General features: G+C 44.3%; 1 protein-coding gene across 2 annotated transcripts in view; it reads right to left on the minus strand.

Moving 5' to 3' along the window:
* GPT2 (glutamic--pyruvic transaminase 2) overlaps nt 1-25,175 on the minus strand; it is a 51,694-nt gene extending 26,519 nt beyond the window's left edge. Inside the window, exons 1-4 of one of the 2 annotated variants that reach the window (XM_020985097.2) lie at nt 24,994-25,175; nt 24,472-24,767; nt 11,112-11,201; nt 7,262-7,370 (exon numbers count right to left, since the gene is read on the minus strand). In XM_020985097.2, the coding sequence (XP_020840756.1) occupies nt 7,262-7,370; nt 11,112-11,201; nt 24,472-24,732 (460 nt within the window). In that variant the 5' untranslated portion in view covers nt 24,733-24,767; nt 24,994-25,175. Of the gene's footprint in view, nt 1-7,261; nt 7,371-11,111; nt 11,202-24,471; nt 24,801-24,993 lie in introns of those variants that run through there. The other variant, XM_020985098.2, reaches the window with a different exon arrangement.
* Between the last annotated feature and the right edge of the window lie 483 nt (nt 25,176-25,658).

Below are 25,658 nucleotides of genomic sequence, written 5' to 3' on the forward strand. Positions count from 1 at the left end.
CTGTCTGTCCACTGGGAGCTCCTCACTATCTTTTTTTTTTAATGATTAATTTATTTTTAGTTTTCAACATTCACTTCCATAAGATTTTGAGTTTTACATTTTCTCCCCCTCCTACTCCTCCTCCCTCCCCCAAAAAAGGATATAGGCTCTACTTATACATTCACATTAAGCATATTTTCCCATTAGTCATGATGTAAAGAACAATTAGAACTTATGGGAGGAACCATGAGAATGAAGCAATAAAACAAAACAACAAAGGAAAAGGAGAGCAAATAGTATGCTTCTGCCTGTATTTCTTTCTCTGGATGTGGATAGTATTTTCCATCATGAGTCTTTTGGAGTTGTCTTAGAGCCTTGCATTGCCGAGAAGAGAGAAGTCAATCAAAGTCACTCATTGCACAGTGTGGCTGTTACTGTGTACAATGTTCTCCTAGTTCTGCACATTTCACTCAGCATAGGTACATGCAGATCTCCCCAGGTTTTTTTTGAAGTCTGCCTGCTCAACATTTCTTATAACACAATAGTATTCGATTACATTCATATACCACAACCTGTTCAGCCATTCCCCAATTAATGGGCATCCCCTCAATTTCCAATTCTTTGCCACCATAAAAAGAGCTGCTATAAATATTTTTGTACATGTGGGTCCTTTTCCCATTATTATCTCTTTGGGATATAGACCTAGAAGTGATATTGCTGGGTCAAAGGGTATAGCCCTCTGGGCATAGTTCCAAACTGCTCTCCAAAATGGTTGGATTATTTCACAACTCCACCAACAATGCACTCATGTTCCAATTTTCCCACATCTTCTCCAACGTTAATCATTTTCCTGTTTTGTCACTTTAGCCAATCTAATAGGTGTGATATGGTACCTCAGACTCATTTTGATTCGCATTTCTCTAAGCAATAGTGATTTAGAGTATTTTTTCATAAGACTGTAGACAGCTTTAGTTTCTTCCTCTGAAAACTACCTATTTATATCCTTTGGAGATTTATTTATCAATTGGAGAATGACTTGTATTCTTATAAATTTGGCTCAGTTCTCTATATATTTTAGAAATGAGGCCTTTATCGGAGACACTGATTGTAAAAATTCTTTCCCAGTTTTGTGTTTCCCTCCAATCAAAATTACACATTTTGTATTTCACAATGTTCTCTATCTCTTGTTTGGTCATAAATTCTTCCTTTCTCCATAGATGTGAAAGGCAAACTATTCCTTGCTCTTCTAGTTTGTTTTATAGTGTCAGTCTTTATATCTAACTCATGAACCCATTTTGACTTTATCTTGGTATAGGTGTTAAGATGTTGATCTATGCCCAGTTTCTGCCATACATTTTTCCAGTTTTCTAAGCAGTTTTTGTTAAACAGTGATTTCTTATCCCTGAAACTGGAATCTCTGTATTTATGAAATAGTGGTTTACTATAGTCATTGACTACTGTGTCTTGCATACTTAACCTATTCCACTGATCTACCACTCTATTTCTTAGCCAGTACCAAATAGTTTTGATGATTGCTGCTTTATAATTTAAGATCTGGTACAGCTCGGCCACCTTCCCTTGCATTTCTTTTCATTAGTTCCCTTGATATACTGGACTTTTTATTCTTCCAGATGAATTTTGTTACTGTTTTTTTCTAGCTCTATAAAATAATTTTTTGGTAGTTTGGTATGGCACTGAATAAGTAAATTAATTTAGGTAGAAGTGTCGTTTTTATTATGTCAGCCTGGCCTCCCATGAGCAACTGATATTTTTCCAATTATTTAGATCTGACTTTATTTGTGTGAAAAGTGTTTTATACTTGTGTTCATATAGTTCCTGGTTTTGTTTTGGCAGGCAGACTTCAGCCCCTCCCCCTATCAAAGGAATCACAGGTCTAGTGCCTAGCTCTTATCTTCTTAACCTTATAATGTGACATATTTCTAGAAGTGCTTTCTTCACAACTCTCCGAAGTAGGTAGTATATGCACAGTTATCCCTATTTGCAAAATAGGGAAGAACAAAGAGGCCTACAGAAAATGAAGTAACTTGATCATCTGCAAAGCCCTTTCCAGTTCTATAACCGATGATGCTATAACTTGCTCCCAATCACAAAGATGGTAAGGACCACAGGCAGGACTAGAACCAAGGCCTTCAGATTATAAATAAGGCCAATGCTTTTTTTCGAGTGGCAACTTGAAAAAAAATGGAGAGAAGTCCAAGACACCAGTCTTACTTAAGAAGCCTGGGTTCAAATCCTGCCTCTGGTACTTACTGGCCATGCAAGCAGGAGAAAGTTATTTAATATTTCTGAGCATTAGTTTTCTCATTTTAAAAATTGGGACCTTCAGAACCAAGAGAACGCTGTACACAATAACAGCCATGCTGTGCAATGACTAACATTGATAAACTTAACCCTTCTCAGCAATATAAAGATCTAAGACATCCCCAGAGGCCTTGTGATGGAAAATGATATCCACATCCAAAGAAATAACTATAGAAGCTGAATCGCTATCATTTTTTTTCTCTTCTGTTGAGTTTTGTTTCCTCTTTCTAATGGTTCCTCCTATTGGTTTTAAATTTTTACTTACAACTTTACTAATGTGAAAATATGTTTAATAGGAATGTAAATGTGCGCTGTCTTGGGGAGGGTGGTGGGAGGAAGGGGGAGAAAAATTTTAAACTCAAAAGCATATAGAAGTGATTGTTGATAAATCAAAGTAAATTACCTCTACTAGGTCTATATCCCAAAGATGGCAAAAAAAAAAGGGGGGGGCGGGTATAGGACTTATTTGTACAAAAATATATAGCAGCTTCTTTTGTGGTGACTCAAGAACTGGAAGTTGAAGGACTGCCCATCAATTGGGGAACAGTTGAACAAGTTGTGGTATATGATTGTAATGAAATATTATTGTGCTGTAAGAAATGACTAGCAGCATTTCAGAAAAACCTGAAAAGACTTACATGAACTGATTCACAGTGAAATGAACCAGGAGAACGTTATACACAGTAATAGCAACACTGTATGATGAAGAACTCTGAATGACTTAGCTATTCAATACAATGGCCTAAGACAATCCCAAAGGACTGATGATGAAGCATACTATCTGCCTCCAGTGAAAGAACTGATATTGGTTGGATGCAGACTGAAGCATGCTATTTTTCACTTTCTTTCTTTCATCCTTTTTGAGTCTTCTTGTACAAAATGACTAATATGGAAATATTTTATATGACTGCATGTGTATAACCTACATCTCATTGCTTACCATATCAGGGAGGGAAGGATAGAATTTGGAACTCAAAACTTTTTTAAAAAACACTTGTTTTAACATGTAAATAGGGGAAAATACATATATATGTATTTATATATCCTGTAGATGTCCTGTAGAATGCTGACTCACTTCACAAGGTTGTTGTATGGCTCAAAAGCAATGACTATGAAATCGCTGTGTGTACTCTAAAGCCTTAGGTAAGGGTCAGCTATTACTACAACCATGCTGGCTTCTTAGATTGGCTTGCTTTTATGTCTTTAATTACAGGTGTCGAGCCAAGGACCAACTGAAGGTCAAATACAAGAATGATCTGCTCTTCAAATGAAGAAGGAAAACATTTTTACTGAAGAGAAATAAAAAACATAGGCTTTGTAAAAATATATCCTTTGTCTCAACAGAGAAAAGTCATAATCCTGGCTCAATCAGCACAAGGCACCAGGTACAGGGACAACTGTCTAACAATAGCTGGAGACATTAATAAATTTCCCATCTGTCTTGATCCAAGAGTCCTCCAGGCTGATAAGCCTAAGTTAAACAGGTAACATAGGAAAATAGGATAAAAGAGCTAAAAGGGGCTTTGAGAGATCAGCTGGCCCAAAGCCTCTCATTTGATAAGGGAGGAAAGAAGTGACTTGCTCATTGCCACACAGTAACTACAACTGCTGTTTTCTGTGAAGGAGCTGGGCCAGCCTGCCTTCATCCTCTTTTTTGCCCTGTTGCTGACTTTTCAACAATCATGCCTCTACTGCTATCTCACCCTAGAGCTTCCCTCAGCATCTAGGGCTTCCTCCCCTCAAACATGCTATACCCCTGTGGCCTACTCATCATGGAATATCCCTCTGCAAGGCCAGCCCTCCATTCTCCCATTAGTGAGTTGCTCCTGGAGCTTCCATTTCATGAAGGGACCAGGCCAGCCTGTTCATTCTCCTTCAATACCTATTCCTAACTTTCTGGACTTCAAAATCATGCAACCCATACCTTCACTCCTTCTCTACCCACCTCTCCCCTCCCCTCCATCCCTTTTTAGCCCCCTTTTGTGCCTTGTCTTTCCCTATTAGAATGTAAGCTCCTTGAGGGCAGGGAATTTTTTTTTTCTTTTTGCTTCTATGTGCATCCCCAGTACTTAGCACAGTGACTGGCATCTAGTAAGCACTTAATAATAAATGCTCGCCTTCTTCCTTTCAAGTCCTCTAACCTCAAATCCAGTGTTCTTTCTGATACCTGTGCTGTGCTGCCATAAGTAAAGCTCTGTGGTTAGAGGGGGTAAAGTCTTCTATGGGGCAGAATCTGCTCACAGAGACACATGAACTATCCTTTCCATCCCACTTCCCCTCTAGTTCCCTCAAACCTGAGAAGCTAGCATAGCTCTGCAAAAAGCCATTTCAAAAGCTGGAGTTCAGCCACTGAGCAGAATCACTTTCTTCCAACAAGTATGGCTCAGTGAAACAAACATTCAACCTGGACTCTTCCAATAGTCTCTTACAGGGTCTTCTCACCTCTCTTCTCTCTACTCTTTGTCGTCCAGCCTTTTCAGTCATTTCCAACTCTTCCTGATCCCATTTGGGGTTTTCTTGGCAAAGATGCTGGCATGGTTTGCCATTTCCTTCTCCAGCTCATTTGGCAGATGAGGAAACGGAGGCAAACAGGGTTAAGTGACTTGCCCAGGGTCACACAGCTAGGAAGTATCTGAAGCCAGATTCAAACTCAGAAAGATGAGTCTTCCTGACCTGAAGTGTGGTGCTCCATCCACTGCACAACCCACTGCCCCTCTCTCCTCTAATTGATGCTTTATACATTGTCAGAATAATCTTCCGAATGTGTCATGTCACTCCTCTACTCAAAACCCAGCAATGGCTCCAGATTGCCTACTGTTCAAATTCCTGGCATTCAAGGCCCACAACAAACATAGCGATACCCTAACTTTACCTTCCCAGGCTTACTGGCCATTGTGTTCCAGACAAACTGAACTACTCCTTTTCTCTGAAGATTCCTTGTATTTTTCCATTTCTGAGGCTTTGCTTATACTGTATTTCCATTCCTGGAATAACCCTGTCTTTCTGGCTCTCACTGAACGTTTACACTGATCACCTACAAGTATGCATTCCAGTAGCCAGGGTATTTTTCTTCTAATAGACTGCAAACTCCCTAATGGCAAGCTCCACATCTTAGCTTTGTGTTACCACAGTGTTCTTTACCCAACAAGCTCTTGATGTTTGCTGAATCGGGGTGGCAGCATGATTGAATGGACACGTTTGTAGCCCGAAGACCCTAGTTCAAATCTAGCCTCTTGTTATTCACTACCTAGGGGACCTTGGACCAATCAGTGACCCTCTCCGGGTTCTTGAGATCCTTGTCTGTGAAATGAGGAAGGACAGAGGAATGTGTCACTAAATTCCATAAACAAGGACAAACTTCTGTTTCCCTTGCAAGAAAACCTCAAGTGGTAAAAGACATGCTGTGACAGATGGAAGAGTAGGCAGAAAGGGAGTACAGATGTGTTCCTATTTGGGGAAAATATCTCTGCACAGAGTTACAACTCTACAGACCCAGAACACACATCTGTGAGAAAGAAAAAACAAACATCTTGTACAGCATTTCAAGGGAACCCCTAGAAGTACCCCTGGAGTTCCACAGGGGCCCTCTAGGGAGTTCTGACTTGCAAGGGTAACTTGGCCTTCACCAAGTTCCTTTGTAGTCAGGGCTGCCTGCAGGATACTAAAGAAAGAGAAGGCACAGTTTTTCCACGACCCAGGGCCTTGAAGTAGTTTTTCCCCTGCCTGTGGTCTGGACATCAACATTCAAGGTCAGGACAATGTAGAAGGGGGTCAGGACAATGCAGAATGGATGGGAATGAGAGAAAACACAAGGGCCGGGCTGCTTCTGGAAAGACAGTGAGTGTGAAAGACAGGCCTAGCCAGTTTAATGACCAGAGGGCAAATGGAGGAAGTGGTAATTTTTAAAAGGTAATGAGAAGAATGGAAGGGGGGAATGCCAAGAGACTGCAGCTCATATTCAAACAGCAAGAAAGCTCAGTCCTCCTGAATGTCCTGGTTGACATCATGCTTGTGGAGAAACACGTGGATTCTGGGCTCCTTTTCCCTGCTGCTTCTACTCTACTCTAAAAGAGGAAGTTGGAGAACACCTGGACAGAGGGGATAGGGCAGGCTTTGCTTTCACACATAACTGCAGGGTCTTTCGCTAAGAGGGACCATAGCAGGGGAAAAAAAAAAAAGACAATTCCCAAGACCTCAGAGGCTGGACATCAGCCTCCAATGTGAGGAGCTGGCTGGTTATGCACTTTTTTCCCAGTAGAGAAAGCGGAAAAGAGTATCATTTTCACCCCAACAGCTCAAGGAGCCAGACTCCTTGCCCTCTACTTGTGGTGTGTAGAATTCCCAGGCCCTCTTACAAACTGACTTTCTCAATAAGGACGAAGCAGAAAGCAGGTCATGAGTGGCCCTGAGGTGGGAGGAACTTCAAACTCAGCGAAATGGAAAATTTAAGTGAGGCTAAAGATATACTCAGTCCAGAAAAGGAAGACAGAAAAAAGGACAAAAGGAGATCTGTGTGTGTATAGTCAATAGAATTAATGCCTGAGGCAAAAGAATAATTAGCAAAGCCAAGCAGTATCACTACTTCTATTTACTCTATTCCCAAAACTAATAGCTAAATGCCTTCAATCTCCTTAGAGCCATTGACAAATGAAAGCTATTTAGAGAACCTGCCTAGGTGGTAAAATCCAAGCTTTATGAACCAACACTTTAGTCAACTGCCCTATGAAACCTAAGGAAGACTTTACCTAAAATAATTATCTTTGAATACAAAAAGTTAACCTAAGCAAAACCAAGGCTGTAGTAATCAGCTTTCCTCCTCTGGGAACACTACCCAGAATTTGTTTTGTTAATCATTAACATGCACAATTTAGCCTACAGCCTTTTATCCCCTCCAATGACATACACCAGTAACCCCTCCCCACTCCCTCCCATCTCAGGCACATCCCATTTAAGGGCTCACCCAGGCTGTTCCCCCCACACGCCTTTAAGATCCTCCTGGCTCGGTTCTTGGCATCTTCTGGGAAGCTAGGGCTGTCCAACAGGTTTGGATATGTGCAAAGAGCCACCACCTAGAAGGGGAGAAAGGTGTATGGGCCTCTTTCCCAGAACCTCAACTTGTTCCTTGACATATGATCTTAAGTCCCAAGAGACAAGCTATGGAGGGAGGGATAACTCTCTGAATACACACACACCCGTCCATGTACACTTCCACACACGCGCACGCACACACACACACACACACACACACACACACACACACACACACACACACACCCCTGGGATCTATTCCAGAGATTACAGCAGTTCACCTCTCCCTGGGACATCTGCTAGAGCCCAGCTGGTGCGGAGGGGGTAATCAAATTATAATGGCTCACATTTCTATAGCATTTTAAGGTTTTAAGATTTTTTTAAGATTTTCTCATGATTCTGAGACAGTACAGGAATTATCCATTTTTAGAGATGAGGTTGCAGGCTTGAAGCAGTTAAGTGATCCGCCAATAGCTGTACAGCTAAATACGGTGCAGAGCCAGGACTTGAACCCATACCTCCTGACCCCGAGTTCCATGTTCTCTTTCTATTCCATCTCATACTTTTTGGAGAGAAGGAATGAGAAGGGAAATGCAGACAGCCACTGAGCTCCACACACTTTCTGAATGGCCTAGAACTTAGGCAAAACGGGCGCTAAAGAGGGAGCTGAGAAGCACGGTTTCATTCTGTAATTCCTTTTATGAATAGGAGCTAGGAAACCATTCGTGGAGTTTCCTGTGCAGAAACAGGGAAGGCAGAAAGAATTACGGAATTTTTTTTTTTCTTGTGTCATGGACCCCTTGGACAATCTGGTGAAGCCTACGGAGCTCTTCTCAGAATAACTTTTTTAATGCATAAAATACATAGGCTTATAAAAGAAACCTATTGTATTAAAATAAGTAAATATTTAATTTTTTTTTTAAAGTTCACAGAGCTCCAGTTAAGAAGCCCTGCCTGAGTTAGGGGCTCAAACTGCACGTTTTCATGAAAGGTGAAATCAAGAAGCATAAGGCACTGGATGGAGGTGGACCAAAGCTAATTAACATCTTTCACAGAAGATGTCCCCCTTCTGCCTTCAGAATCTAAGGCTCCTCTTCCTTTTGCCCTGCTCACTCTTACTGTCCTCCTAACCACAGCTTTCCAAGTTGGAAGACACGTAGCCAGAAGGAGCAGCATTCAGCAATGAGTTGCCAGATGAAAAAAGCTGAAACAAGACCAATCTGTGTCCTGCAGCTTTCCAGGCTACTGGGTACACCGGGTAGATGTGCAGAGAGGGTCTATCTGAGGCAGAACCATTTCAAATCCCCTCAAGCTAAGTTTCAGTCCACTTAATGAACGCTTTGACTTTTTTTTCCACCCTCTACTTCTCATTCCCACCCTCCCTGGCCCCCCACTTTGTCTGTTTCTTCCAAGAAATCTTATTTAATGATTTGACATGCCCTGGGACTCAAATCAGGGATTTTTCTGATTTCAGCAGCTTGCCCCAGCAAAAGTGAGGCCAGTCCCTGTTTGAAAAGGTCAGCAGAATAGTCTGCTAAGGTATGTGGGGAAGAGGGTATATAGACAAAAAACTTCTCCGTCCCTCAGTCGCTTTTCATCTCCAGACCACCCCTTACCCACTCCCACAGGGCCTACAACATGACCGGGCAACAGCTGATTAAGAGTCGTCAGAGTCAAGCTCCCTTTTTTAGGACAAGGAAACTATTTTTCTCCTGTAACACATATACCCTCTGCGATGCTGCAGACAAGACTCAGGAAACCTAGGTTCAAATCATAGTTCTAACACTTCCGGAGGGACCCTGGGGGAGTTGTTTTGTCCAAGTGACCATTTCCTCTCAATGGGGACAATAATGACATTTGCATGGATTCATCTCACAGGGTTGTATGGAAAAGCACTTCCTAAACCTCCAAGCACTACAGAAATGTAAGCTCTTTATTGTTATTATTATTATTGTTGTTGTTGTCGCTGCTGCTGTTATTAACTCAAGCCCAAGCTAGTCACTCACCTACAAGCCTAGGGTAAATAAAAACAGTGGTTGCCCAGAGAGGAGGAAAAAGGAACAGTGAAGTCACTTGTTCTCAATGCCAAGACTCCCTCGGTGGGGGAAGCCAGGCAGGCTGTGGAAAAGGGCATGTGGGGGCAGGTCAGTTTTCTATACTTGTTTACAAGGCTGTCCTGGTCTCACGAACTGTCCATTTGAAAAAAGAAAAATAGTGACTATGCTGTTATGCTAAACAAAAGCAGGTCTTGGGGCACCTTTCTGGCTGTATTTTATAGGGCAAAATGAAAAGACTCCCAGTGAGGACTGAGGGCTCCCTGGGGACTCCTCCAGATCCTGCTTAGGCCAGGTGTATTCAGAGACAGATAACCCCTCCCAACAGCAGAACCCAGCAGGGCTTAATGGAGCACTGGAAAGAGCTCCTTTAGAGAGAATATTTAAAACAAAGCAATCCCCCAGACTGTTTCTTCCTCTTGCTCTTTTAGCATACATGGTGTTCTGATTATCTGTATGCCTGCTTACAGAACCACAAAGAGACTAGTCTTAACTGCTACCTCCTCAGAGAGTTCCAGAGCTCTGTTTCTATCTGTGCATCTCTGTCCCCTGCCCCCCCCACCAGGGTTATAAGAACTGCCTCCACATGCCCCTCAGATCGCCTTTCCTCCTATGACCCTCTTCTCCATGACCTTGGTAGTGCTGAACATGGACCTCTAAGGCACTACACAGGAATCCCTGGAAATGTCAGATTCCTATCCCTGTATCTCCAAATCTGAGAGGCAGAAGGAACCTCAGGGGTTTTCTAGTCCTCCCTGTATTCAGAGAGAGGATCCTTTTTACGAGACCCCTGAGAAGTGAGCATCAAGGCCCCTGATGAGACTTAACTCATTACCTCCTGGGGCAGCAGATTCCACTCTTGGACAGTTCTAATTGTCTGGAAGTGTTCCTCACACTGAACTTAAAACTGCCTCTTTGCAACTTCCAGGTTTCTTGATCTACCCTTTAGAACCAAGGCAGACAAAAAGTCTAATCCCTCTCCTGCTGAGAGCCTTCTAAATACCTGAAGGCTACAATCGTGGCCCCTACCACTGTTACCACCACACCAAGGGAAACAAGAGTGGTACTGTGGAAAGGGTGATGGATGTGGATGCAGTCAGGATCAAATCTTGACTGCCACTTATGTGTGTGGCCTTCAGCAAGTCCCCCAAACTCTACTGGGACTGTCAAATGACAGGGTGGTGTGACAAGACCTCCAATAGCCCTCCAGCTCTAGATCCGTGATCTTGAATCTCCTCCAGTCTAAACAACCAAGCCCTATAAGCATCAGACTTGTTTCCTCCACGAAATCTTATTTAAAGATCTGCCACATCCTAGGGATTACTGCAATTTCAGCAGATGATTCCAGCAACAGTGAGGTTGAGCCCCTGCTTGCAAAGGCCAGCAGAACTATCAGAGAGGGTCAGTGGGGCTGGGTGGTGAGCAAGGGGAAGGAGATGGAGGTTATAGAGCAAGAGCAGAATGTTGGAAATTGGAGATGAAGGCTCCCATTAGGCAGATGATGCAAGCAAGTTCAAAAGCACATCTATCACAGCAGTTGGGGCCTGCTGCTTCCCAGGAAGAAAGGAGCTGAGTGGTCACAGACTACACAGCATGCTAGAGGCTGGGTTTTTTGTTTTGTTTTTTGGTTTGTTTGTTTGTTTTTCCCCACAAGCCCATTCCCATGTAAACTAAACAACATTACTTTTCTCTTACCCCATCAGAAACAGCTTATGCCTGAGCCCTTACCTGTCGGAGGAAGGTGATTGGCTGCTGGCCCATTGCGTGGGCATCACCAATGTTGGCTTTTATGACTTCTGTGAAAGGTTTTTTGATACCCTAAGGAGAGAACACAATGCACTGGCAGGTTATTTATAGGATAGAGGCAGTGTTTTACAACACAAAGAACAATGACTCTGGAGTAGGAGGTCCTAGGTCCAAATCCCACCCAAAACTTAGTATCTGTGTGATGGTTGGCAAAATACTTAACACCCCCGGACCTCAGTCCTCATCTGTAAAATGAAGGGGCTGGACTCGGCAGCTTCTGAGGTCTCTATCTATGATCCTATGGGTAGGCAGAGCCCAGATTTTAAAGAAAATTTTATTTTCTCTCTCCCACCCTTATTGAGAAGGAAAGAAAAACAAGACCCCTGTTACTAACATGTATAGTTAAACTAAGCTAATTTCTGCATTAACCATGTCCAGAAAAAGTATCATTTGGTACTCTGAGTCCTTCACCTCTCCAACAAGGAGGGATTGCTTGTTTTCTCGATAGTCCTCTGGAATTGTGGATGGTCATTACATTGATCAGAATTCTCAATTCTTGGGGCAACTAGGTGGCTCAGTGGATAGAGCACCGGCCCTGAGTTCAAGTCCAGCCTCAGACAAAACACTTGACACTTACTAGCTGTGTGACCCTAGGCAAGTCACTTAACTCTACTGCCTAGCCAAAAAAAAAATCCCAATTCCTTCAAAGCTGTTTGTCTTTACCATATTGTTGTCATTGTATAAGACGTTCTGGTTCAGTTCACTCTACCCTGCATCTATTCAAATAAGTCTTCCCAAGTTTCTCCAAAACCAATCCCCTTCATCGCTTATTACAGTACAATGGGTGTTCCATTACATTTATGTACCATCACTTGTTTAGCCATTCCCCAATTGATAGGTACCTAGGGCTCAGATTTAGAAAGACTAATGCTGAATGGCATTCTCACAAGAGACCCATGCTCCTGAAAGGCTACAATAATAGCTTTGTAAAGGATATAATCACTTCTCAGAGTACCCAGAAGCAACCAAGGTATACTTGATTTGAAAGTTCCTGAGGTTTCTGACTCCCCCCAGAGAAACACTCTCACAGCAAAGAGGAATTAGGAGAAGACACACAGGGAACAGAGGAGGATCAGGTCACACGTGCCCCCTGGAGACATTTACTCTCATTGGAAGTCTATCAGTGAAGGTAGCTTCATCTTTGCCTCCAGAACAAATAGCTGGGATTCTTCAGACTGCTCTCCTCCCACCCCCTCAAGAGGCAGATGTAACTACACAGGCCCCAAAGAAAACACCAGCAGTGGAAGCTTCTTTTCCCAACTTGGCTAAAGGAAAATGTATGTAATCCTCCACTAACTTGGAAGAATGGTCATATGGCGGGGGGAGGGCTATTGAAAGAGGGAGGGGGCATTCAGCAGAAAAGGCTCTTGAAATGCCAAGGAGGGGAGAAGGGAAAAAAAGGTTTTATTGAAAGCTTATGATTCTAACTCAAGCCCAGGGTTACACAAACAGTGTACAGTTATCCCTTCCACATAGAGGGGGTCAGAGACATGGTGCCCCCACACTCTAGAAAATCTACATAAAATTTTTTGGTCCTCCCTTTGTACCACAGAAGTCTGAATTATTTTGGTATTAAAAGATAAAATATGTTGATATTATATAATACTATACAACATATATTTTATGTATTTCTGAATTTCTAACTTTTCCTGTGTCATCTGCTGGCCTTCATGTGTCATTTGCAGCTTCCACAAAAGTCCCCCAAAATTACCATTTAATTTCTTATGCCAATCCACAATATATCAAAACCTGGATCGGGAAAGGTCACAATATGGAAAGGATAACTGTATAACAAAAGCAGAACTGGAACCCAAGTCAGTTATTAACACTGACAAATCACCTCTCTATTATCAGAAGGAGATGCACACCATTATTAATATTGCAATAGAGAGCCCTGAGGTCATCACTGGGAAACATAAGTTAGATAAGGCACAGTCTCTTAGCATGAGATAAGACAGCACAGATAAAGGTGGAACGATATGGTGGGAAGAACACTGGCCTAGGTCCAAATTCCAACTCAGTTACTTACTAGCTACCTTAAGCAAGTTACTTATTTTTTTACAGGTCTTCCTTGGTTTTCTCATATCTAAAATGAAGAGTCTGAAGTAGCTGGTCCATAAGGTCTTTTCCAGCTCTTATCGCTATGGCCCAATGCTGCATAAAGGAGGTGTTTTCAGTGATCACCTCTGTGCTTTAGGTAACTATCAGATCTATGTGTTCAGCCCTGACCTCTAGGCTCACATCCCCAGCTGCCAATTAGACTTCTTGAACTGGTGTCCCACAGACATCTGAAACTCAACTCATCATCTTTTCTCCCAAACCCTGACATCTTCGTAACTTCTCCATTACTGTCATCAAAGGCACTACCACCCTCCCAATCACCAAGGCTGCCAACCTGGGTGTCACGCTCAACCCTTCACTCCCTCATTTTCTACACCCAATCAGTTATCAAGTCTCAGTTGTTTCTCCTTTTGAAAGGTCTCATACAGACCCCTTCTTTCTTGATACCTCTACCACCCTGGTACAGGTCTTTGTCACCTCACACCTGGACCACTGAAACAGCCTCCTTATTGATCCCAACCATCTCCACTCCCCCAATCCATCCTCTATTCACCTATCAAGATGATCTTCCTAAAGAAAAAGTCTGAGGGCAGCTAGGTGGTGCAGTAGATAGAGCACCAGCCCTGAAGTCAGGAGGACCTGAGTTCAAATCTGGCCTCAGACCAAACACTTGACACTTACTAGCTGTGTGACCCTGGACAAGTCACTTAACCCCAATTGCCTAATAAAAAATAAGAAACAAAATAAATAAATAAAAAAGAAGTCTGACTGTCATCCCCCTAGTCAATCAAGATCAGTGGCTCCCTATTCTCCCCAGGATCAGATATAAGACATTGTTTGGCTTCTAAAGCCCTCCATAATCCTGCTCCTTCCTACCTTCCTGGCTTCTTATATCTTTCCCATGTGTACTTCGCAATCCAGTAACAGCAGCCTCTTTGCTGATCCTCAACAAGACCCTCCATTACTTCATCTCCATCTCCTGGTTGTCTCCCCCAGGCCTAGAACTCTCTCATTTGTCTCCTCGCTATAAATTTGTATTACATATTGTGTATGTACACACACACACACACACACACACACACACACATTATATAATTTGTATTATATGTCTCCTAAGCTATAAAGTCCCATCTTCTACAAGAAGTGTTCATAGTTCCTGGCACATAGCAAGTGCTTAAGATATGCTAGCTGACTGATAAGATAACCCTTCAATCCCCTTCCCTCCAAAGCTCCAAAAAAGAACATCACTAATAGCATAGACACAAATCTAGTGCATCATAAAAAAACCAGGTACCCTCCACTAGAAAATGGCAGAAGGAGGGTCACTCCTTGGTTCTCAGATCCCTTGTCTCACTCCAGTAGAAGGCTACAAACCTGAGACCTCCTTCTTTCTGTTTTGGGTCAGCTCACAGAAGGAGAAAAGTTACATTTGCTTCAGGGTCCCCAGAAATCACTTGGGGAAGACCCCCACCACCACCAAAGGATTTCCTTTAAGGGATCTCAGAGTGACATGGAAGCCAAACACATCTATCTTCCGAGAGCTGGAAGGAGAGATTGGCAGGAGAGATGCCTAATAATCCAGGCCACGTCTCCCTCGTCCCAAGCCCAGCCTGTGGGGAGGTGGGGGAGGGGTGGCAGCTATGAAAGAGAGCCAGACACATGGGAATTGAGTCCAGTCTCATGGAGATGTTTAGGAACCAGAAGAGAGAGATACTAAGAGAAAGGGGCAGGGGAGTGAAGCGAGGGAGATAAACTGAGAAGAGGACAAATCAGCAGACTCTCCAGGGAACTTGTTCCAAAACTACGTGGTCAAGGGGCCGGCCCTGAGAAAGAAGCCTAAACCCACAGTCCCATAGCACCTTGGAAACCAGCCTGGCTTGCTGGCACAAAGATCTCTCTGTCAGCCTGGCCCACTCCCATGGGCTCCCCCGGCACAACCAACTGAATGAAATTTCCATGGCTCCAAATTAATATATGCACTGGAAGGAAGCAAACCTGTCACTGGCATGACAGCAAGCAACCAAAACACAGCTGTACAACTTCACTGCAGGCCCATTATCCTGCATAAGAATAACACTTGGGAACAACCCCACCCCCCTGCCCCTAGCCCTCTTCCCCTGGCCAACTTCTTCACTCTCTGTTTCACCCAATGGATTCAAAGCTTGCTTTGTAGGGGGCTTGGGAATGTTGAATTTCTCTTTTCTGTGTGTCCTTGAGACAGCCCAATGATAGATGGTTTTCGGAGCAGGGAAGTCAGCCACAGAACCTTCCCCCCAACATCTCCCCTCCAAAGCATAGCTATTTCATTTCAAATAGCTATTTGAGTCCTTTTGAGGGGGGAGAGGTACACCAGGCTGCCTAGCTACTGAGGCAGGGGCCAAGACACAGAGATGCAAATATGAGGTTTGGTTTTCCAACAAGGGAAGGGATGCTTTCCCTGGTAAACCCCTGGGGATCTGGCAGCCATGGGAAGAAACAATCTATTAACATACCCCCACCCCCAAATACTTGTGTCTACCTATGCTGGCATATGAAGATCAAGTCCTCAAAGGTAGACTACAACCCCTAATTATATACATCTTACCCCAGATATTTGGGAGACAATTACCCTTCTCCAATGCCCCACACCCAGCCTGGTCTAAATCTATCCACAGCACTCACCAGGTAGCCCTCCCCTTCACCAACTTAGAGCAGTAAAGCCACAGATATTTACAGGGCTGGGAGGATCCCTCCTTGCTGTAATCCTACCCCACCTCCACCCCCCACCCCACTCTCCAATCTAATCTCCCTCTGCTTAACTAATATCCTATCAGGTTAGGGGTGGAGCACTCGCCATATATACAAGTGCGTCTCTCTCAGCCCCACCAAGATGATCCAGCAGCAGAGTCAGCAAGGAAAATTCTTAAGACTTCTTAAGGAAGTTAAACTCTCTTCCATTTCTACCTCCTAACCACCCCCCCCCCAAAAAATTCTAAGTTTTTTCTTTGTTTAAAAAAAAAGAAAGAAAAAAACCCAAACTTTTCAGGGCAAGTAGGAAAGCTAAAAGGTCCTGGCTTGGGAGTCGGGGGATCGAAGCTCTAGTCTCAGATTTAACACCATCTAGGAAAAAATTTAGACAACGCAAACCAGAAGATGCCAATACAAATGTGTCTTTACAAAAGAATTTATCTAGCTATCCAATCTTGAAGGAGTCTTCTTGCACCTTGGTGCTTACGGTTCCTTTTCTGCCAAATGGGGATGACAATTTCTGCCCTACATGCTTCATCCCAAGGCTGTTTGCATGTGAATGGGCTTTGACAAATGTAAAGTGCTAGGCAGAGGCAGAGGCAAAAAGTTGTTGTTATTATTGTAGTCGTTATTACTACTACCAGAGTATGGCCTCAGGTTAACTCCTCTCCAATCCACCCTCCACAGATGCCAGGTCTGACTATGCTTCAACCTGGTCAATAAACTCCCATAACACCCCATTACCTCTAGGATCAAATATGAACTCCTATTTGGGATTTAATGCCCTTTGCAACTTGGCTCCAAACTACCCTTCCAGATTTGTTACACATTATTCCCCTTCTGGCCTTCTTGCTGTTCTTTTCATACAATATTCCATCTGCCATCTTGGTACCTCTGTACTGACTGTCACTAACTTTTTTTTTTTGCTTTTTGCTAGGTAATTGGGGTTACATTACTTGCCCTGGGTCACACAGCTAATACCTGTTATGTGTCTGAGGCAAGATTTGAACTCAGGTCCTCCTGACTTCAAGGCTGGAGCTCTATCCTTTGCGCCACCTAGCTGCCCCCCTGTTACTAACTTCTAGGATGAGCTCCTGACTCACCTCTACCTCCTAAAATCCTTCAAAGCTCAGCTCAAAATTTCTCTCATGACTTTCCCAATTTCTGCCCCCTACCAGTTGCTAATTCTACTTTCCTTATTTCATATATATTTTGTGTATGCTTATCGGTATACATGTCTCCCCCAATAAAATCTAAGTTGCTAGAGGTCAGGAATGGCTTAATTTTTGACTCTGTATCCCCAAGGCCTAGCAGGGTACTTGACATAGGACAGGAAGACGATAAATGTTGGGTGATACCTGTGGTTACTGCTCACAGTGAACAAAGACAGTTTGGATTAGGACAGACTGCCCAGGAGAAGGGGGAGCTGAATCCACAAGATACTAAGAAGGAGGGACGTGCCCTCTGGCTCCTGTCTCTTGATCCTTTCTGCAAAAGCCCTGGTTCAAAAGCCTGTTGCTCCTGACCAAAAGGATCACAGACTGCGGGATGAAAAGTTAACTTGAGACTCTTGTAGAAACCCAAGAGTCACTACAAAGGGGAACCTCATAAACTCATCTCCTAAAAGCCTTGGCCCTGGCAACCTCCTACCAACAAATACTTCCAAAGGACACCAGAGAAGAGAAAGCTTCATGACAAAGCAGTGGCAGTCAGGCTCAGGGCTACAAATACAGCCCCGAAGGACACCAGAAACTTAGCAGGGGAAGGCTCAATATCTTAAATCAAAATCAAGGGGAAGAAACAAGACTTTGGATTATATAAGTTCTCCACCCAGTCCTCTCCAGGAAGCCAGAAGCCAGAAGCCAGAAATAGCCCGACCAGGTTATTAAGAAGAGATTATAGATCAGGGCTCCAAGTGTCTAATTGCCTAGTACACACCAAACTCTAGCAGCTCCCTGTCTCCAGGGGAAGACTGCTCAAACTGTCCAGTTGTTGAGATTTTTTTGTCAATGATAACTGGAAGGATCTGCTGTGGCTGGGCACCTAAAGTCCAGCTGCTCCCAAAAGAGTGACATCTGCACCCACAAGATAAGGCTGTGGAAAGAACACCAGATACAGATGTCAAAAGACTTAGGTTTGAGTCCTGGCTCCAATATTTACTGGCTATATAACCTTGAGTAGTCCACGCCTATGAAACTCAGTCTTCTCCTCTGCAAAATGGCCTAATACCTGCATTACTTATCCTAAAATGTTGTTGTGAGAACATTTCTACTGTAAGTAACAGCTGTTCCTCCAGGGAAAGGGACTGGTCAAAAAGACCAGTGGCCCAGCTTTCCAGGAAGACTGCTATGAAGAAAATGCTTTATCAACTATAAAGTATTATATATGCAACTGGGAACCAGTCCTCTTGTTATCTATATCCCCTTTCAAATTTCATGAGCAAAGTGCTCGGACTTAGGGAAAGAGGGGAGTCTGAAGGAAGGGCTAACCGAGGGCGGAGGAGCCAGTGAGAGAACCAAGAGGAAGTGAAAACATACGTGTCCATCAGATCAACAAGAAGTTAGCAGCCAGGGTTTTCAAGAAACTGCTGCATCAGCAGCAGCCTATGAGGAGCCCCACAGCGTCAGCCCGCTTTGCCCAAGACTGAGTGGGGGAAGAGGAAGAGGTTTCAGGGCAAAGGTTGAGGAGCACCAATCTTCAGCATCAATTACATGACATGTAATGCCTTAACTCAGTCTCTCCAACAAGCAACCCCTATTGTTCAGGAGAAAGGAAAATCCAAGCTTAACTAAAATAAATGATTCTTTGCATTTCTGCACTGATTACTGCTTTTCTGAGCCTCTTTAAATACACGGTGTCAGGTTAACTTCCCAACCGTGACCTGGAGGTCAGAAGGCAGGTACTGCTATCTCCATTTTACAGATGATGAAATCAAGGTCCACATGTTAAGTGAGCTGTCCAAGTTTTACACAACAACTTGAGGGCAAAACCACACCAGTCAGGCAGTCAACAGGGATTTACTAATTGCCAGGCGCTATGGTAAATGCTGGGGATGCACAGAAGGTCAATGACAATGTTCTCTTGCCTTCAAAGTTGTATTCTAATATAACAATATGCGAATGATTATGTACCTACAAGATACATGAATAGACAAGAGTAATCTCAGAGGGAAGGCACTAGTAGAGGGCGGTTTGGCAAAGGCCTTCCAGCAGGTCTCCCAACTCCCCTTTCAAAACTGAATGACCACGGGCAGCTAGGTGGCTCAGTGGATAGAGCACCAGCCCTGAAACCAGGAGGACCCGAGTTCAAATGTGGCCTCAGACCAAACACTTGACACTTACCAGCTGTGTGACCCTGGGCAAGACACTTAACCTCAACTGCCAAAACAAGCAAACAAACAAAAACCTGAACGACCAGAACCAGATTTGGTCTTTATTTTTCAGATGGTCCAAGTTTCAGGCATTAAGAGGGAGGGGGAAAACCTCAAAAAAACATGAAATCCTCTTCACCTCCCACCTGGCATATCAATATGTACCAATCTTAGTTCTTAAGTGCCATTGTAGCAAAGCTGGCTAAATAGACACTGAGTAAAAAATGAGGCAAGATGGAGAAAAGCTCAGGTGGGGGCCTTCTCCCTTAGTTCCCACAAAACACTTTTTGATTTCTAACTTTATAATGCATATCTCATAACATACCCTGGAGTGTCACAGAAATGTGGTATATAATGTAGGAGGAGCTCAACAAATGTTTACTGACTTTGAATCAGCGTGCTCACATCAGAAATGTCTTACCTAAATACTGTATCTTCCCCAGTGTCTAGCACAGGGAAGTGCCTCATAAATGTTTATTATATTTGTGTTTTGAAATTCCTGTTCAAGAACAATTACTATACACGCTACTCCTAGTACCTATCTGTCACGGCTGAAATGCTTCAAGGTGGCAAAAAAATTCATAGAGAAGTAGGGAGTCAGTGTGGGAATCAATTCAACATTTATTGAGCACCTACAGAGCATTGTTCGAATCAAAATCAGATTCAGTCTACTGAAGGCCTACTATAGCACAAAAACACTGAGCTAAGTACTGGAGATATATACATTAAAATAAAAGCATCCTAGCTCTCAAGATGCTTATATTTTGGGGAGGGGCAGGGAATAAAAGATGGAGGGATAGAGAATATATCCCATGAAAAACAGATAATTAAATGCAAGGCAATTTGACAAGAAAGAGAGAGTACTGACAACTGAGGGTCTAGTTAGGGAATGATCATGAAAACTTAGGACTAAGCCAGATTCTTGAAGGAAGAAAAGAGGTGAAAATAAGGAGGTAGAGCATGTAGATGTTGGGGCAGGGTGAGGGGAATTTGTGTGAGTTTGTGAAAAAAGGAAATGTAACATCAAGTTTGGGTAACAGCTGAAAAAAAAAATACCACCATTGTGCTATGGAAAGACTGCTGGATTTGTGGTCAGAGGACTTGGGTTGAAATAGCAGTTCTGCCACTTGGGAAACTTAGGAGAAACCAACTTCATTACTGAGTCTTAGTTTCCTCACATGTTAACTGTAGGGGTTGGATTAGATAAATTCTACGATCCCTTCCAACTCCTAAATAGGTGATTCTATAACAGGCCAGTTGGCTGGAAAACAAAGATGGTAAAGAGGAGAAATATGAAATAATCATAGAAAGGTAGGTTGAAGACAGGCTGTGGACAGCCTTAAAATAAGCTGGTGAAGCAGCTAGGTGGTGCAGTGGAAAGAGCTCTGGCCTTGGAGTCTGGAGGACCTGAGTTCAAATCCGGCCTCAGACACTTGACACTTATAAGCTATGTGACTCCAAGTCACTTAACCCCAACTGCCTCACCAAAAAAAAGCCAAAAAGAAAAAAAATAAGCTGGAGAGTCTGAATTTTATTCGTACAGGCAATAGGGATTCACTAAAGGCCTTTGAGCAGGGGTGTAGAAACTTTCTGGCTTTGCCTTAAGGAAATTACAAATATAATGGAAGATGAATCAGAGGGAGGCAAGATTGGTAGCAAGGAGAATTATTAGGCATCTCTTGCAACAGTTCTGGTTGGGGGAGAAGAGAATTGGCTTAAAGTAGCAGCACAGCTGCCCTCTTGGTAGTTAGGAAGGGTATTAGTTCCCATAATATATATTCAGATTCAGTTAACTTCCCTCCCATCCCCTCTCTCCCTGTATCTCTTCCTCTCCATTCCCCACCCACCCCCAGCAGTTCAATGCATGGATTTTCTTCTCTTCAGTCAGAAAGGGCAGAGCCTCCGGGCTCTTAAGGCCGGTGGACAAATTCTACTCTCTGTTACCTACTGAAAAGAATGAGAAACAACCATCCATATCTCAGCTGGATGCCAAAGTCAAGTTTCAAAGAACAGAGAGGTGGTCCTCAATAAGATGTCTGCAAAGAACTCAAAACTGGGCAGCAGTACAAAGCTCTCTGTTTAATAAGAAAGCATCTAATGTTGCTAGGACATCCTCAGGTGAAGAGTCACAGATATACTTCAGGGTAAAGTAAAAAGAGCGCTGGATTTGGAATTAGAAGACTTAGTTTCCATCCACCTCTACATCGATTAAGCTATAACATAAGGACATTAAAACTGATCTTAGTCAAATCTCGTTTTACAGGAGAAAACTGAGGCCTAGAGGGACTTGCCACAGAAAGCTAGTCATACAGAATCATTTATTTGCTTCCAACGAGTCATTGTTAAGGAGAGTGAAGCCCCTTATAGCAGTAGTGTATTTTTGTCACAGATTCAGAGAAACTAAAGGAGGTTCTAAAGAGAGCAACAATGATTATTATAATAATGGCAAATAGGGACTATAGAGACAGGTTAAAGAACTGGGGCCATTTAAACTTGGACAAGAGGACAGTGATGTAATTATTGTCTTTAAGGGAATGAAGAATAGCTCTTATAACAGTGATTGATATATATATCTATATACAGATAGATATAAAAATAAAACAATGATCAATTTTCTCTAGGTTCATAAAAGGACTGAATGTAAGGAAATGGATTTAATGAAAAACAGGACAAGACTAGCTGGACCATTAGGAAGAATCTGACTGATGGGGTTGAAACATTGGAAAAAACTACAGTAAAAGGCATATCTGTCCATAAACTCTTCAAAAAGAGATGACTGTCTTAAACAGATTAAGCATTTCACGGAAAATTGGTGAGAAGGAAATTAGAGACCATCTAATCCCCTCACTTTATAAGTTAGGAAATCATGATCCAGTAGAGAGAGTGCTAGATTTGACATTAGAGAACTTAGGTTCAAATCCTGGCTTTCCTATTCATCACTGATATAATACTGAAATGTTTTGGGACCTCAGTTTCCTTCTCTGTATGTAAACTGCAGATATTGTCCTAAATGGATTCTGAGGTCCCTTCCAGCTCTAAATGTAGGAAACTGAGACCCATAGCAGTTAAGTGAGTTGCACAAGGTGACACAGTGACAGTTGCTGGCAAAGCCAGGACTAGAGCCTAGTTCTCTTAATTACTAGCTCAGTGTGCCATCAAGATAGAAGAGGTTAACCTTGAAGTCAGGGAAACCTGGATTCAAGTCCAACCTTGGCCAAATGCCTAGCCACCTGACTCTCAGCAAATAGTTTAATCTCTCAGTGTCCTAAGTAACCCTCCAGTTACAGAGGAGTTGCCAAATTCAAGGAAGTTTCTATACTGGGAGTGCCCTACACACCTATGAAATCATATTTAGCAAAGACAGGATTGACCAATAACAAAAAGTTAAAGGATATTTCTATCTGGTTTATTGGGAGTAAAGATTCAAAGAGGATTGTTTCTGGCATTCCAAACTACGAAAGAGAAGACAAAAACTACTTATTTCCTGCTCTGTCCCTTCCTACCACCAAGGAGACAGACACCTGGTTTAGGGAATTAAAAACAAATGGAAGCAATTCTTGCCAGAAAGCAGAAGTGATCTTTCTAAATGCCTGGAAGGAGACAATGATGATGACACCTCAATGATGAGACTTGTACTTTGAGTTGCTGTGTTAGTTTGACTCAGCAGAATGGAGTATCCCCACACATCTTGACCAGTATTATCATCATTAATCTTTGCCTGATCCCAGGTGGAGCTGGGGGTCAGCCGGTACTGCCCGGAAGAGAGTGCCCTGCCGAGAATACAGAATAGAGCCAGCCTGGTGAGAAGGGACCTTTCTATAGAGGCTAGGAGGACTGACATCTCAAATGAAGAAGGAGAACATTTAGGGCCAGGAGTGTAGAACAGACAGGAAAGGAACAGAAAGTCATTGGTCTTCCTGCTTCACTTATTCTAACAAGCCTTGTTCTCTAGAGACAGAAAGTCATTATACCATGGTGCTGCTTTTGATACTACTCTGGATTTCAACCACTGTGAACTCAAACAGTACAACCCAAACTTGTCCTGGTCACAGAAAAAAAAAATGAAATGCAGAGCTGTTGGGCTCATTTTACCAATGCCAGAGAAATCAACCCTAAGCAGACCAAGAACACAGAAAACTAGAGAGCCTGAGAGCAGGGGAAGAGCATCAATAAAAACTTGGAAGACAACCCAGAAACTCCAAAGATGACAAGCTCAGGCAGGGAAGAAGGAATTCTAATGTACTCTTCTCAGCCCCACCTATTCCTAAACCCAGCCAACATCAAAGTGGGGGGCAAGGAGTCCTTCACCAACAAATTCACAGAATCACAGAAGCTCGAGTTGGAAGGTACCTCGTAGGTCATGGATAAGATCACCTTGCCAAACTCTTCTAGACAAGGAGTCTTCTTTACAATAACCCAACAAATGGTCATAGCATTTTTGCATGAAGACATGCAAAAGACCACTAATTCACCGTTTTCAGAGGTTTTCATTCTGGTTTTGGACAGCTCTAAGTGTTTTCCCCTATATGGACCTGAATTCTGCCTCCCCAAAACTTCCAAACTCTAAGAGGGTAGGGCAGCCAGAAGAGAGAGGTCCCTCCAGATCAAAGTAACCTTGCCTCCTGAGGATGGAAAAGGGATAAAAAGACATCTCTTGTGCCAAGGGTCTCCTATGAGGGAGGAGTGACAAGGAATGGTCTTGAGGAGCCACTCTGAGAGGTCAAGAGAAATGATGATCTTCATGTTGGACACCGGAAACTGATGGGATTTCTCAGACTCCTACTCTGCCCAGGTGAGGTTAGACCCAGAGAAACAGGTCAGGATTTGGAGCTGGAAGACCAAGGCTCTAATCGGTCTCAGCCACTTATAAGGATTCTGTGCCTCATTAGGGGAGTCACTCCCTTTTTCTGGGCCTCAGTTTCTTTTTTTATAAAATGAACTTGGTGGATGGAGGATCTCTTCCAACCGGCCCCGACATTTCCATCTAAAGCCTGGGTGTTCCTACGAGGCTCTGCCCCCTAGCTCCTAAACTTCAGTCCATGAACACGCACTGGGGGGCAGGGCAGAGATGGCAGCGTTCTGCGCGGGCTGGCGCCCCCTCCCCGGTGCCCGTCTCCCCCTCACCCGCTGCAGCTCCATCTCGATCTCGCCAGCTTTGAGCAGGATGGGCCCCCGCACCGCGTACTCCACCGCCTTCACCAGAGGGTTCATGGACTCGGGCGTCAAGATCCGCTGGCGCCCGTTCTTCTCCGGCCTCAGCTTCAGCACCGCCGAGGCCTCGGCGGCCGCGCTGCTCCAGCTCCGGCCCCGGCCCCGGCCCCAGCTTGGGGAGCGCGGGCAGCAGCCGGCGCGCAGCCCCAGCACCAAGCCTGCCGCCCGCTGCATGACTCCGGCGCTCGTCTGCCCGCTAGCCCGGGACCCTAGCAAAAACAAACGCGCGATCAGCACACCGCCCGCCCGCCCCCGGGCGCCGCCCCCTGCAGTCTCTTCCCCCGCCCCCGAGGCCGAGCGGAGAGGTTATTTCATCAGCAGGGGAGCCGGGTCATTGGCCAGCGCTGCCTCCGAGGAACTCCGTGCGCTCGATCCACACCAGCTGAGCCCAGGTACCCGGGACTGGCAAAGAAGGCGGCGCAGGATGCCACATGCCTGTCGACTCCTTCTCCTCCCCGCGCCTAACGCCGGCGCGCTCTCCTCAAGCTGGCCCCGGATGCAGGCGGCAACGGCGGCCGCGGCGGCAGCAGCACCATCACCCGCGTCGGGCTCCCGGCTCCGGGTTCGCGGATCCCGCAGTCGCCAGCCACTCACAAGACCGGCCTCTTAGCCTCCCACACCCACCAGGAGAAGAAACCAGGGAGCCGGCTCTAAAATGCCGCGCCACTTACTGGGATTTGTAGTTCTCGGAGCGGCTCTGCAGCGCAGGTGCGAGATCGGGGAAACTACGATTCCCACTATGCACTGCGCTGAACCGGTGGGGGTGGGGGGCAAGGGAGGGAGCCAGCCTGGCCCTCCCAAGCTAGAGGCAAGTTCTTGGTGGGGCGGTAAGGAAAAAAGGAAGAAGGGAATCTGGGGAGCTCGAGGCACGTGCAGCAGTAGGAAATGTGTCCTTGCATCGTTTCCCCTCCTCCCTCAACCTACAAAGTGCAGCTATTTGTATATTCTGCTCCGCCCCCACTCTGCGCCTCACCGGCACACCTGCGAGGATGCTCAGTTAGTTGGGCGGGAGCGCAGAATCTGTTGCAGTCGCCGCGTTGATTTCATCATCCTCTTCCCCTAAGCCAGTGAGGACGGCGCTTAGCCGCCTAAATTCCAAT

Source organism: Phascolarctos cinereus, unplaced genomic scaffold (assembly GCF_003287225.1).
Source record: "Phascolarctos cinereus isolate Bilbo 61053 unplaced genomic scaffold, phaCin_HiC Scaffold_2;HRSCAF=192, whole genome shotgun sequence".
Lineage (NCBI taxonomy): Eukaryota > Metazoa > Chordata > Mammalia > Diprotodontia > Phascolarctidae > Phascolarctos > Phascolarctos cinereus.